The 16,018-nt window shown below is 42.2% G+C and overlaps 1 protein-coding gene and 1 pseudogene across 1 annotated transcript; both read right to left on the bottom strand.

Annotated features, from left to right (window-relative positions):
- Positions 1-285: 285 nt before the first annotated feature.
- LOC101730406 (protein kinase C theta type-like) lies at positions 286-6,759 on the bottom strand. Its single transcript, XM_004912332.3, has 9 exons — positions 6,300-6,759; positions 5,071-5,177; positions 4,586-4,753; positions 4,248-4,339; positions 3,076-3,138; positions 2,010-2,148; positions 1,462-1,653; positions 1,212-1,340; positions 286-659 (listed from the first exon to the last, which is right to left on the bottom strand). Exons 1-9 carry the CDS (start codon positions 6,751-6,753, stop codon positions 543-545), a joined length of 1,461 nt encoding a protein of 486 aa, XP_004912389.2. The 5' UTR covers positions 6,754-6,759; the 3' UTR covers positions 286-542.
- Positions 6,760-10,352: 3,593 nt separating this feature from the next.
- Positions 10,353-16,018, bottom strand: part of LOC100492388 — a 262,674-nt pseudogene continuing 257,008 nt past the window's right edge.

Here is a 16,018-nt window from a genome sequence, read left to right as displayed (position 1 = left end):
CATACGCAGACACACACACTCACAGACACAAAAACACATACACACACATACACACACACGTAAACAGACACACACATACATACACACATACATACACACACACACATACACACACACACATATACACACACACATAAACAGACACACACATACACACACATACACACATACACACACACACACAAACACACACACATACACACACAAACACACAAACACACACATACATACATACACACACACACACAAACACACACACATACACACACAAACACACAAACACACACATACATACATACATACATACACACACACACTAAAGTTATACCTACAATACTTAACTCCTGTTCTTCTTTCCGGCTTTCTAATCACCACACAAGCCTGTGTGGTGGCGCCGTTGCTGGTGGATGCAGGCTGGCGCAGGCGGATGGATTGCTGAGTAGCGCAGCTTGCCATAGGCGCTATGATGTTATTGGCCCTGGTTGTTGTTAAGTTCAGGCAGTAATGAACGATGTTATCCCATGTTAGAGCCAGTTAATGCCTTACCCCTGCCCTTCCCAGTTGGGATCCACGTAGGAGAAATCTTCCAGGTTGGTTTCTTCCTTCCGAACATTAGCAGAGAATGTTTGCTGGCATTCGGTGAAGTCATCTGCTGATGGCTATAAGAAAGCAAACAAGGCACTTCTCACATACTTCCTTTCATTCAAGATAAGGAAAAACTTTAAAAATGTGGCTTGAATTATCTATTAAAAGTTTTCATAGGATTCAGATAACTATGCCCAGGAAAATGAGAAGCAGGGGAAAGCTAAAACAAAATAAATCAGTCTATCAGAAGGCCAACAATGGAGCTATTAAAGGTAAACCTCAACATTAACCTCACTATGGACACACAATTATTTATCCTCTATTATGATGGTTGCCAAAGTGGAACCCAGGCTGAAGGCCAGATTAGCTGAAATCTGAAGGTGACTTGTTATTACCAGCATCGAGTATTACTAGAACTATGGGAACGTTATAGTTACCATCATGTTTTCATACCTTTTTAACAGAGTTGTGTGCTAAGTGAATGTTGAGGGCCTGAAACCAAAATCTCTGAAGACCCCTGCTCTGCCAAGTGGCGGATAAGTATAAAAACAAAAAGAGCAGCAGTTGCCCAGCAGGATGAGAGAGGATAGATGTATGGAATTGCTTGGTCTAGCGCATGTATTTACCATTCCTGGCTGGAAGGGGCTCTTCACTCTTCGGTTCTCCAGCTCTTCCCAGATGACCGTTCTGTAGAATGAATGCTCCCGGATGTTTCCATTGACTCCAATTCTCTTATTCTCTTTCATCTCCAAAAGCTAAAAAAATAAAAATAAACATGCATTTTAATATGTCACGTACCTCCTAGCATTAATATATATTATATATATTATACAAATTATTCTGTAATAATAAATTCTTCTGTTTGCTGAAATTTACCTTCGGCAGGAGGTCCAGCATTTCCTGGCTCATGTAATAGGGGTAATTAGGCTTGTTCTTCTCTATAGCATAGTACTGCCTTACAATACTGCCTGTTGGTGAAAATGGCAAGCGGCCCGTGGCCATTTGGTACATGGTAATCCCAAACGACCACCAATCCACGCCTGCGTTGTAATTAGCCTTTAATAGAACCTGTAAAAGAAATGAATACAGAGAAAACATAAGAAGCAGGGCTGCACTGATTCTTATCCTATAAATGCAATCGGTTTGCAATCAGTGCCACCCAGCAATGAGCATTTATTAAAAGTGTTCCTGGTTTTTCAAGTAATCTGAAAAGTATATTTTGAATTGGAATCCCCCATACATGTATTCTGTATTCTGCTTCACCTAAAAAGAAGTGCATCGGCTTACTAAATAGTAACATCATATTAACTGGGCACAGATCCCCCTACACCAGATATCATCGGACATGCAGTTCTCTATTGTTTGGAAACAAAACCTTGCCCTTATTTAAACCCCATGTTCATATTGCACATGATCTTTGTCACCTCTGGCGCCCGGTATCCAGGGGTTCCCGCTACTCCACTCGTCCTTTCCTCATCGAAGATGCCCTCCGCGGCGAGGCCAAAGTCGCAGATCTTTATATGGCCGTCTCTGTCCACCAAGGTGTTGTCAGGTTTCACATCACTGTAGGATAAGCATAAAGAGCAACTGACATAGGGAAGAGTTCTTGGGCGGAGGACAAGGAAGAAGATGAAAGTCTGAGGCTCAAGTAATAAAGAGACAGAAATTTGAATGTGGAAAAACAATGAACTAGTTGTGTTCAGAATATGAATTTTCTAACATTAAATATCTGGAGAATGTATGATATAATGAAATGTGGGCTCCTGAAAGGACTTCATGGATAGAAAGCCTATTTGAATATTTGTTTGAATTATTCAGTATGAACCCTGGAGCTAATTAAAAAACTATCTGAACAGATTACAGATGAAGGGGTTCTCCCATTCCAATTTTTCCAGTCTTTTCTGCAATTAAAAAGTGAATTCACTTTTCCAATATACATTAATTACAGTAACTGTAAGTGTAACTTAGTATCTGTCTGGCTGTTTGTATCTACTGCACTCCTGGTTCTCACTCCTGAGACAATGTAGCAGGTGACAGCTGATAAACAGTGCTGGAGAACTGAAACGGATTAATTTATAATTACAGTTATATATAAATTCAACTCAGTAACTTTAAACCCGGTTCAATTTTTACTTAATATAAATGGAATAGTTGCTTAGAATGGTATTTTCTCATAGCGCAACTCTGCAGCAGAATAAAACTCTGGGCTTTCTTAAGGGTAGGTTCTACATAGTATTGGGCCAATGATTTTTAATGACGCCCTGCTTATGAGAAAGTGCAAGCACCACAGCTTGAAGAGTCTCCCCATTTATGAAAAGGTGTTGCACCCGTCACTCTGAGAGATGAGCAGCTCCTGTGGGAAATGCCTGCTTAAAGCACATTTAAAGGTGACAGACCAGCGGCCATAGCACGGTGAATGGAATCATGCTACAGTGAATGTATCTGTGAGTCAGAAAGCACATAGACACAATATACTGACATTTTACTCACCGATGAACGATGCCCTTAGAGTGCAGGAACTGGAGGCCGACCACCATCTCTGCTGTGTAGAACCTTTCGCAAAAACAAAATCATCATCATTCCTAAATCACACCCAATGCATAGGATATTTTTATTTAAGTTGTCAAAACTCCTATGGTAAAGGCTAACTATAGTGTTCCCTTGCTCTGTTCTCTGTGCTTGCACCGAATGCACTTATCTAAGTGTAACATACACAAGGGTGCAGAGCGTGTCTTACTGAGAGCACAGGCAAATATACACATTACATCTATAACTTGTTTATGGATATAATTTTAGTCCCTAAAAGTGTCCGGCTCTTCTGTCTTCCAGTAAAAAAATACCTTTAATGACACTGTCCCGAAGTGATCCAGCTACATTGCCTTAGAAAGTGTCAAGCGCGTGTCAGTAAGGTTAAACCAGAGAAATTAAACAGGGAAATGAGTTTAAAGATTGCCAGTCTGGGCCTGACAATGTGCAGCTGGATAAAATTCCCAACGTAGGAAACTTAAATAGAGTAATAGGCACTACATGGAACTCTGTAAGCTAAATATGTGCCCCACATTTCCCTGTTGTAAAAATGATGGGGGTCATTTATCAAACTCCTGTACAAAGCAGCCCTGTACTTATCTATGGCAAGTGGTCAGTACAGGGCCCAGCTGCATCCTGTCCTGACGTAAATACAGCATCTGAATGGCACAAGTTAGGGGGCAGGATGGGGGCACCTTCACAGGGCCAGATTTCTCAATAGGGCGCCCCGAAGCCACCCCTTTTGCCGCCAAACACGGCACCCAAGCCGCACGCATGTGCATGCACTTCCCCCCCATCCCGCCACGGCAGCGCATGCGCGCCACTTCATTCACTTGGAACCGAGGGGAGAGGACGCTCTAAAGTTTCTGCACGTCCTCTCCCCACTACGCATGCAAATTATTCTGGTGCGGCGGGGCTTCCCTTAAATTTCTGCCGCCCTAGGCCTGGGCAATTGTAGCCTCACCACAAATCCGGGCCTGCACCTTTACCCACTCCAGCTTGCCCCTCAGTAATACAGCGCTGCCATTGTGGAGCACTAAGACCTACTAAGGGATAAAAAAAACATGATGGCTTCCACCTATTTGTTTTGCTTTGCACCCACCTGTGTATTGTAAATAGATCTTAATGTCACTTACATGATTCTTCCCATTGGCAGATTTCCTTTGCGATTAATCATTTCCATTAGAGACTTCCCGCTGGCGTACTCCAGAATGAGGAAGGCTTCCAGCTGTTAAAGAAAGAGTAGAAGAAGGTGAGACACAGAATCCCCCACCCAAAAATGTTAAATTGTCTGAATGGAAGTGGTAAGTGAATAAGTGGAACGTAACATTATGGTGCTTTATGGAGAAACAGTAACAGGCCTGTATGGGGATCAAATGAGACCCTGTCACACTGACCAACACTGGGCTACATTATGCTAAAAGTTTATTTAAATGCTAGATTCCCTTTAAATAATAATAACAGTATTATTTACCTCTGATTGAAAAGCTGCGTAGGAATGGCACAGAAATGTGCATCCTCTTGCGACCTTCAGCAGCCGCGCCTCCTTCATCATGATGGCGAAGTTGCTCTTGTCTGGTTTTTTCTTCATGATCTTGACTGCTACCAGCTGCTTCGTCGGTGCATACGAAGCCAACATCACCTAATAAAGAAGGGCAGATATTAAATATGGCACAGTGCGGTGTAAAGCTACAGGCAATAAAACTGAGACTAAAATGAAAATGTTATTTATACCCACTTTGCACCATCAGTGAAGAATAATGAAGATTTCAGCCTAAAGGCTTCCATTGATACCCCCCAAAATTACTGTCACCCCCTGCCCCTACTTTACACTGACAGCCTTACAACTGTAGAATAGAGGATAATACTAAACTACCAAAGCCTTCATTCTCCCCCATGTTTCCTGCTTCCCTAGGATTTATACCAAGAGAAATAATGCTTGGGAAGCCCCTCACTTACCTGGCCAAAACCTCCACTTGCCAGCTCTGAATAAAACCTGTAGTTTTTAATATCCAAGGGGGCAGGTCTATCGGTGTCCACGCGGAGTTTCTTCGGCTTGCTTCCACCTTGTTAGGGAAATATTCTATTAGTACCTTGTATTACAAATAACCTGTACATAACATATCTTAATGAACCCATCAGCAAACCCCAGGCACAAGGCAGGGCTCCTTAGCACTATGGGCACTACAGGACTGGAGAGGCCCCGGCACCCGAACCCACGTTCTGTAAATGATCCCTCACATGTAACAAGCATAATGGCTCATTTAAAAATGATAGGGAAAGTGTAAGATACCTTTCCTTAACTGTCTGAGCCAGTGCACAAAATGTAGTGCAAAGACTCTCTGTGTACAATATTGGGGCAGATTTATCAAAGTGTGAAATTAGAGCTCAACATAGTAATATTCCTCTACTCTTTATTCATTCCCATGGGATTTTTAGAGGCGTATTTATCAATGGGTGAAAGATTAGAATTTTCCATTAGCAAATATGCCTCTTAAAGTGAATGGAGAGTGGGGTAATTTTACTATGGGGAGCGCTAATTTTACACTTTGATGAATCGTCTCGATTGTCTGCATGTATCTGCACTTCCCTAACCCTGGGTCTTCACATTTAGAGACTACAACTCCCAAAACAGGATGCTGGAAGCCCGCGTTTCTGGCATACTAACATAGCAGACCTATCTTACGCAGAATAAATCAGTGATTATATGCGAATATGAAAGCAAATATATGATTGGCTGACATTGGCAAAATCACTTACCATATTTATTCCCTATGCTATATAAAACCAGCTCTGATCGGTTAACCCAACAAAACCAGTGATGATATGTATTCCCTGTGCTTTAGTAAAACAGCCCTGACTGGTTGACACAAGCAACATCACTGTTATATATGTATTTCCTATGCTATAGTAAACCAATCCTAAGTTAAAACCAAGATTAAAAAAAAAATGAAAAGATTAATTTCAAACATGTTAATTGCTGACATTGTCATAATAAGAGCACGGGGCTACTTGTTATTAGCAAGTTAGGGCAGTTGGTACCTATTGTTATTAGCAAGTTAGGGCAGTCAGTACCTATGGGGCTACATATTATTAGTAAGTTAGTGCAGTTGGTACCTATGGGGCTACTTGTTATTAACAAGTTAGGGGAGAGGTTAAACACAAGAGCAGCAATTGCGTTTCCTTACCTTCCAAGGGATCCTCCGGGCTTCTTGATCTTTTATTCTGATCTTCACTGATCTTCTTCCCATCTTCCAACTGTCCTTTTTCACTCCTCCTTCTTTTATTGGCCCCATTTTCAATGCTCCGCTTCTCCATGGGGCTTTTCTTCTCATCTTCACTGATCTTCCTCAGGCTTTCCTTCCCATCTTCCAACTGTCCTTCTTCACTCCTCATTCTTTTATTGGCCCCATTTTCAATGCTCCGCTTCTCCATGGGGCTTTTCTTCCCATCTTCCAACTGATCTTCACTCTTTTTCCTTTCTTTGCTCTTATCTTTACTTGTCTTTTCCATGGGGCTTTTCTTCTGGTCTTCCAACGGCCTCTCTTCATTGTTGGGCTTCTCCTCTACATGGATTTTCTTCATTTTTTCTTCCTGTCCTTCCTCATCCAAACTCCGACTCCTTCTCTTCCTCACCTCCATCTTCGCCTCTCTCCTCCTTCACTGTTTTTCCTCAGTTTTTGTAGTTTTTATCTCTATTTATCTCTATTTAAATCGCTCTGCTCAAACTCCCTGTCCTCTCTCCTCACTGTCCTAATGGCAGTTGGTAACTGACCCAGTTGAGACATGTGACCAAAGACAGTGGCACTGTGACACTAGAGAGCTGGTTATGTCACTACAGAGAAGCAAACTTCTCTAAGAGCAAACATTTTAAGTTGATGGAGATTAATAAAGTTCAGAAATATGATTTATTAGTAAGAATATAAAAGGGCAGACCTGCTATTTAGCCCATAATGTTTATTAAACATGACCTGCTAACAGTTAGAGCTGTTATATCCCTATACTGATTGATGCTCATTGTTTCACAATTCCAGAACTTTGCTGCGATTTTGTATTCACTTCGGCTCCTACAGGGGAAATTAGACATTGCTGCTCACCTTACCAAGTCTGCACAGTCACAGGAGAAGGCTGATGCCAGAGCCACAGCCCCGTGTGGCATTAACCTGTATCTCCATTTATTATCCTTTCTTTATATAGAGCAAGTTTATTCCACTTTATTCATTCATCTACGACACCATTTCTCTCTCAGCCCTGCTTAGTGATCTGTTGGGCTCAGAGCTGATAGAGAATGGTTGAAGGGAAGGAAGTGGGATTAGAGGGATCATGGAGGCAGGAAAGAGGTGAGAGATGAATGGAAGACTGGGGAAAGAACTGAGGGCCATGCATATTATGAGGAATATAGGGTACATACAAAAGTCTTGCAGTGTTTCAGCGCTGACTGCCCACTGAGCACAGTTAGCAAACAAAGGGGGTAATGTAATAAACAATCCCACAAGTCAAAACTCAGTGGAGGGGGGAATGTTTGTGTTTGGGCTGTATCTCTCCAGAGGGGGCATGTTTCCAAGATGTGTTTACAAAGTACTTGATTTCTGGTTGTTTCACAGTAAGGAACTGCATTTTACATTGCCAAACTGTGCCAAATACATTGCTCTGATTCCACTGTTAGATGTGGCAGTATAAGCAGAAGCAGGGGTGGGCCAAGCTGACCTCGCCACCTGGGACGAAGCGATGGGTCATTGCCCCCACTGTATAATGACAAGCGGTGGGGGCAATGACAAAGGAGTGCAGACTAGGGGTAGGTAGGAGAGGCTCCTGCCTGGTGCCCCCCTAATCGTTGCACCCTAGGCAGCTGCCTATTCTGCCTACCCCTAGTTCCGGCCCTGAGCAGAAGAGCAAATATTGCCTTGGTCACTTGCAATCTATACAAGCCATAGGGGAGGGAAATCTGAGTTACTTTGGGGTCTGTATAACCCTAATCCCTAAATTCTCCACATAATGGAAGGATTGTGGGACATCAGTTATATCCTCTTCCACCTTGGGCTCTCTGTAGGGAATTATTTCATGCTGTTTCCCTGCCATTTTCATGTTTTTTCTGCCCCAGCTGAAAGTGGGTTTGCGGTAGCACAGTAGGCGCAATACTGGAAATGAGAATTTTATTGCATGTTATAATGCAAGCTAAAAACAAAAAGAAAACATAAAAGCAAAAAAATAGCTGTTAACACAGATCAGTGGGTTTATATTTAAATATGTTATTTAAAAGTAATACATTTGCAAATAATGTAAAAATAAACATATTTATATATATTTACTCCAAATTTATTTCTACTAAACCTCTACATAGAGAAAGATATAAGATTCTAGGCTGCTGTATATAACCGCTTGCTACAGATCTTTGCCATATTGTGCAGAACACACACAGAGCACCTGATATGAATGACTGGCTGAGAGGGACAGATGCAGGGACAGATATGTACAATTTGGTGCAGAATGGACGCTGAGAAAATACAGTAGAGGAAATAATTATTTGACCCCTCACTGATTTTGTAAGTTTGTCCAATGACAAAGAAATGAAAAGTCTCAGAACAGTATCATTTCAATGGTAGGTTTATTTTAACAGTGGCAGATAGCACATCAAAAGGAAAATCGAAAAAATAACTTTAAATAAAAGATAGCAACTGATTTGCATTTCATTGAGTGAAATAAGTTTTTGAACCCTCTAACAAAAAAAGACTTAATACTTAGTGGAAAAACCCTTGTTTGCAAGCACAGAGGTCAAACGTTTCTTGTAATTGATGACCAAGTTTGCGCACATTTTAGGAGGAATGTTGGTCCCACTCCTCTTTGCAGATCATCTCTAAATCCCTAAGGTTTCGAGGCTGTCTCTGTGCAACTCTGAGCTTGAGCTCCCTCCATAGGTTTTCTATTGGATTAAGGTCCAGAGACTGACTAGGCCACTCCATGACCTTAATGTGCTTCTTCTTGAGCCACTCCTTTGTTGCCTTTGCTGTATGTTTTGGGTCATTGTCGTGCTGGAACACCCATCTACGACCCATTTTCAGTTTTCTGGCAGAGGGAAGGAGGTTGTCGTTCAGGATTTCACGATACATGGCTCCGTCCATTTTCCCGTTAATGCGAATAAGTTGTCCTGTGCCCTTAGCAGAAAAACACCCCCAAAGCAAAATGTTTCCACCCCCATGCTTGACGGTGGGGACGGTGTTTTGGGGGTCATAGGCAGCATTTTTCTTCCTCCAAACACAGCGAGTTGAGTTAATGCCAAAGAGCTCTATTTTGGTCTCATCAGACCACAGCACCTTCTCCCAGTCACTCACAGAATCATTCAGGTGTTCATTGGCAAACTTCAGACGGGCCTGCACATGTGCCTTCTTGAGCAGGGGGACCTTGCGAGCCCTGCAGGATTTTAATCCATTGCGGTGTAATGTGTTTCCAATGGTTTTCTTGGTGACTGTGGTCCCTGCTAATTTGAGGTCATTAACTAACTCCTCCCGTGTAGTTCTAGGATGATTTTTCACCTTTCTCAGAATCATTGACACCCCACGAGGTGAGATCTTGCGTGGAGCCCCAGAGCGAGGTCGATTGATGGTCACTTTGTGCTCCTTCCATTTTCGAACAATCGCACCAACAGTTGTCACCTTCTCTCCCAGCTTCTTGCTAATGGTTTTGTAGCCCATTCCAGCCTTGTGCAGGTCTACAATTTTGTCTCTGACATCCTTGGACAGCTCTTTGGTCTTTCCCATGTTGGAGAGTTTGGAGTCTGCTTGATTGATTGATTCTGTGGACAGGTGTCTTTTATACAGGTGCCTAGTTAAGACAGGTGTCCTTAATGAGGTTGACTAATTGAGTAGAAGTGTCTAACCACTCTGTGGGAGCCAGAACTCTTAATGGTTGGTAGGGGTTCAAAAACTTATTTCACTCAATGAAATGCAAATCAGTTGCTATCTTTTATTTAAAGTTATTTTTTCGATTTTCCTTTTGATGTGCTATCTGCCACTGTTAAAATAAACCTACCATTGAAATGATACTGTTCTGAGACTTTTCATTTCTTTGTCATTGGACAAACTTACAAAATCAGTGAGGGGTCAAATAATTATTTCCTCCACTGTAACTCCATAGGGGAATGATGCCGTTTACCAGTATAGAGTGCAGTTCACTTAATATTGTATAGTGCATTTGTGCAGAATGGGCACCTTCCCAGAAATGAGCCCTTTACTCTGAGCTTTCACTTAAACCTCACTAGAAACATTTTAATAGAGCATCACTGGAGTTTTCTTGTGTTTAATCCACTTCTTCCTTTTGGAATGACCTGACATCAGCCTCCTCTTGATAACAGCTGTGGGTGGAGAAAAGGAAAACACTAGTAGATTGGAGCATACTCACTTACTCACTCACTCACTCACTCACTCACAGGTTCATCTCAAAACCACTGGCCTTCCAGTGATACAGAAATGGGAAGAACTAGCTAAGTATATACTCCATTCTTCCCCAAGCATGCTGGGAATGTCCCTAACCTCAGCCTTACACATACATCTAATGACATTTTCCATAAACAAACCTTTGGGAAATAATCTGTTTTTCAATTTTTCAAATGTTTAGATCATCCCCTCTATACACTGAGGACCCCAGTAGCCAATGCTACTATTGTTATGTCCCTGCATCCTACTCTGTCTGCATCTTTTAGACCTGACCTGCAGCCAATTCGACCCTCATTCTCTCTTTACCCGCACTCTGCAGTCAATGACCTGCCTAATATCCACAGCTGAACTTCTGCAGGACTCAAAAGCTTAGGTAGATCCAATATTATATAACCTCCCGAGGTCCATGGAAAGCATTTCAGCTGAAAGCTGAAGCTAGAAGAGAAGAGCTGGTTCTTACCTTGCAGCAAACCCTTGGGCAAATGTTCTTGTTGTGATCATCAAACACCCCTGATGCTGGCTGGATAAGCAAGTGCTGATACAACCCATCTATTTTCATCTCTTGCTCTCTAGTCCTGCTGATGTTGGCCATTAGCCAGTTTTTAACTTCACAGAGATCTATATGGGACATCTCCAGAGTGGAGCCCCAAGTGACCAGGGCACAAAGGTGAAGAAAGAACAAAACAAGGTCAGAACACATGGAGCTCATTTATCAACACTGGGCAAATTTGCCCATGGGCAGCAATCTACAGCAACCAATCAGTGATTGGCTTTTCTCAGCTAGATGCAGGTAGAACAATGAATGCAACAATTTGATTTGTTGCCATAGGTTACTGCCCATGGGCAAATTTGCCCTGTGTTGATAAATGACCCCCAGTATGAGCAAGACATGAACTCCTTATTGACACCTACAAGGTAATTTATACAGCCCACAGTAAAACCACCAACATCATTAATAGGGCAGGCTTATAAAGTATTACAGTCCATCTGTGTTTAAAAAACATAAGTTGTAAAACTGATTCTACACTAAAGAAATGATGCACACGAAGAAATTGTAGTAACACTTTTTATACTATTGCAACAAGTCAGTTCTTTTTTCATAGGCTGCATAGTAGGCAGTGTGTTTCATTAACTGTACAACACTGCGTTTTATACATAGTTTTCATAATAATCATAATAATAATAGTAAGTCATTCGCCCCATTCTAAAAGGCAAAATATGCCATTCTGCAAACTTACAGTTCCCTTATTAAAGGGATTGTTCTATATAAAATGTTAGTATGATACAGAGAATTATATTCTGAGATAATTTGTAATTAGTTTCTGAATAGAAAGATCAGTAATAAAAGCTCACAGAGCATTTGTTTTTAAGATGTCCGGGTCAGTGACCCCCAATTTAAAAGCCAGTAGACGAAGGCACATAATTCAAAATCTATACAAAAGAAAAGAGGAAGACAGATTGAAAAGTTGTTTAGTATTAGCAGTTCTATAACATACTAAAAGATTATTGTGTTCCTATGTTTCCAAGTTAAAATATAACTGTGCATTAACATTAGAAAATATGTTTTTCATTAACCCCATGATTCCTACAGCTGTTGTTTCCTAAACATGTCATTTGGCCAGGGGTGCTCAAACTTTTCCATTCAACCCTACAAGGGTGTATTTATTGCTGCTATTGTGCTATGCCTCTCATTGTATTTCTTGATGCTTGAAGTGTTTGAAGGTCAAGAATAAGCAGAATATATTTTTCTGGCTCTGTGCACATCTCTCCAACATACCGGGAGCAGAATTAATGGAGTTTGATTCACTCAAGATATTTTATGCCCTTTCCCAAACTTTAAAAAAAATGCACAGGGAAATACCCAGAATAATATCAAAGGGACATGGTGATTGGCCTTTAGGCTGGGCCTCAGTCGCTCCCGGAGTGGTTGCAGTCACACAGTTTGGGAACCTGATCTGTCAGATAAGCTAAAATCGCAACACAAAACAAATTACATTTCCGTGCTACTTTCATTCACTAAACAATATAAATTCCTTTGAGGCAAAAATCAAATGTTTAGGGCAGGGGGTCCTCAAACTTCTGAACCAAGGGGCCGTATCAAGGGCCCCTCAGACTGTTGGGGGGCCAGAAGCCATTCCACTCCTCCCCCTCTCGACGGTGCCGCCGTCAAACTGTGGCCCAAACAGAAATGAAAAAAAATTAAATGAAAAACCTCTAAAACCACGAAGCAAAGAAAGATCTTCCAGTTGTGAAAGGAACATGTGCCTTTGACTTCTACATGACTGTGGCTGGTTTTGGCGTATTTTCCTTTTGGTTTTGTTGCTTTTGCCGCAAAAAAAAAACCACATTTCCCCCCCCCCTGAAAAAATTGAGTTTTTGTGTCAAAAAGTCAGAACTAAACAACTCAAGCCTTAGTAAATACAGACCTTAATTATGATGACAATGTTCCTTTAAATCAGTGCTGTCCAACTTCTACGGTGCCGAGGGCCGGAATTTCTCTAGCATACATGGTGGAGGGCCGCTAATGGAAGCCAGTTTTGACCACTCCCCTTTTTGAAACCACACCCACTTCAAACCACACCTATTTTATCACAATGGTGGTAACACAGCAAAATCCCAAATGCTTGGTCCTTACAGTGGGGATATCAACCATCATTCATATGTGAAAGAATTATGTCATATTAAGATATACCCTTAAATTCCATATGCCTCCTCCTCCCCTGTGGATAGCAGAGCAACCCCCAGTACATAATTACACACCTTAGGGACCATTTAATGGCTATTTCCAACTGCTAACAAACTCCCACAACAAACCCCTGCCAGGTTCACCTCCCACAAGCAGCATAGAGCAAGCAGAGTATGGCACACACAGGCAGCACTCTGCCTGTCCTATGCTGTCTGTGTGTGCCATACTCTGCCTGTCCTACCCTGCCTATGTGTGCCATACTCTGCCTTCTCTATGCTGCCTCTGTGTACCTTACTCTGTCTGCCCTACCCTGACTATGTGTGCCATACTCTGCCTGCCCTACCCTTCCTATGTGTGCCATACCCTCCCTGACCTATGCTGCCTGTGTGTGCCATACTCTACCTGCCCTATGCTGGCTGTATGTGCCATACTCTGCCTACAGTACCTATGTCTGAGGTGTGAAGAAGTGAACAATGGGAGTGATTACAGCCTGAGCCTGAGGTGTGAACACTGCAGGGGGTGAACCATGCAGGTATTAAAAGGTGTGAAAAACACAGGGGATTACATTTTTAAACAACACAGAGGGATTACAGCCTGAATCTGAGGTGAGAACCATGCAGGGGGCCAGTTAATCTCAGTACTGTTACCATTTAATGCTTACTCAAAGGTAAGCCATCAAAGCAGCCAGACAGGTGGGGGGCCACACAGAGGGGGGTCGCGGGCCGCATGCGGCCCGCTGGCCGCCAGTTGGACAGCACTGCTTTAAATGATTTTGACTGGCAGGTGTTATATCCCAACCCAAACATGGTTGCGCGCAGAGGCAGCCACAACAGGGAACCGCCACGAGCTACGATGATCCTCCAATGAGGCCAGGCTTTGGTAGGAATTAACATCGATGCACAAGCGTGAGTTATTTCACACCCCAGTGCATAACTAGCAGATAAGGAAGGAAAACAAAAATATTGGTTACGGCAAATGAGTTCCTGACAATTCAATCACAGAATGAACCAATCATTACAGGGAGGGGCTCAGTGCTTTTAACCGCTCTCACAGCCCATTATAGGCAGCTGGGTGCTTGGGCTAAAATCCACTCATGAATATGGAATATGCCTTTCACTTTGTACAGCAAATAATTGCATAGAACAATATTGTAATATCTCTTCTGATATTTCATTACCTTTCCACTAAGCAATAAAGTGATATGTTAATATTAGCCACGATTCCAACTTCCTATAATTAAAGCTTCAAACAGAAAACACCAGCGTCCCCACTGTTCCGAGCCGCGGTGGCGCATCGACGTCCTGTCAGGCCTGACTGTGTTACAGGCCGCGCTGTCAGAGATCAGGCTCCACAATAAGCTCCAGGCATATTCACGACTAAAAGAACCTGACTGAAATAAAAGCAATTGGAGACAATTTCATTACAAAAGTCTGCCGGGTATTGAGCTTTTATTCCCTGCCAATAACCAATAAGTGAAAGTGGCAGGTTGGTAAAGACAACACCAATGGAAAGAGGGGGGAGGGAATTCTTCAGGTGTCTGCCATTTTGTTTTGTTGTTACTATTGGACCATTTATACAGAGGCCTCAGGATACCAGACCTGCTGGATATGAGGTTTTCCCAGAATTCAGAGGACTATGCTAAAATGTATTTGAGTGTATCACTGGCTTATCAGGCACCAGACGCATTTCTCTACTTCACCCTTTTTTCAGATGCAGGTACTGGAGGAGCTCTCCAAAACCAAGTGCAGAGAGCAATGGTAATTTGTTTAGGCTAGATCAAAATCGTTATGCTTGTTTGTTTTTAAATGGTTGTTATGGACAAGCTCACCGGTGATATAACCCATACTATATATCACACAGAATCAGATGCCCTTTCAGGTCTCAAATGATTTCATATGCTATATATATATATATATATATATATATATATATATATATATATATATATATATATATATATATATATATATATATATATATATATATATATATATACACTGCTCAAAAAAATAAAGGGAACACAAAAATAAGACTTCCTAGATCAGAATGAATGAAATATTCTTATTAAATACTTCATTCTTTACATAGCTGAATGTGCTGACAACAAAATCACACAAAAATTAGCAATGGAAATCAAATTTATCAACCAATGGAGGTCTGGATTTGGAGTCACACTCAAAATTAAAGTGGAAAAAAACACTACAGGCTGATCCAACTTTGTAATGTCCTCAAAACAAGTCAAAATTAGGTGGCGGATGGTCTCCTGAGGGATGACCTCCCAGACCTGGACTAAAGCATCCACCAACTCCTGGACAGTCTGTGGTGCAATGTGGCATTGGTGGATGGAGCGAGACATGATGTCCCAGATGTGTTCAATTGGATTCAGGTCTGGGGAACAGGCGGCCAGTCCATAGCATCAATGCCTTCGTCTTGCAGGAACTGCTGACACACTCCAGCCCTCCACGTGCTGGCGAGCAAACACAGGCACATGTGTGGCCCACTGGAGGTCATTTTGCAGGGCTCTGGCAGTGCTCCTCCTGTTCCTCCTTGCACAAAGGTGGAGGTAGCGGTCCTGCTGCTGGGTTGTTGCCCTTTTGTGGCCTCCTCCACGTCTCCTGATGTACTGGCCTGTCTCCTGGTAGCGCCTCCATGCTCTGGATACTACGCTGACAGACACAGCAAACCTTCTTGCCACAGCTCACATTGATGTGCCATCCTGGATGAGCTGCACTACCTGAGCCATTTGTGTGGGTTGTAGACTCCGCCTCATGCTACCACTAGAGTGAAAGTA

The sequence above is a fragment of the Xenopus tropicalis genome, chromosome 2 (assembly GCF_000004195.4).
Source record: "Xenopus tropicalis strain Nigerian chromosome 2, UCB_Xtro_10.0, whole genome shotgun sequence".
In the NCBI taxonomy this organism is placed as follows: domain Eukaryota; kingdom Metazoa; phylum Chordata; class Amphibia; order Anura; family Pipidae; genus Xenopus; species Xenopus tropicalis.
Note: the sequence above shows the minus strand (reverse complement) of the source record. Positions and strands in the feature narration are given on the sequence as shown.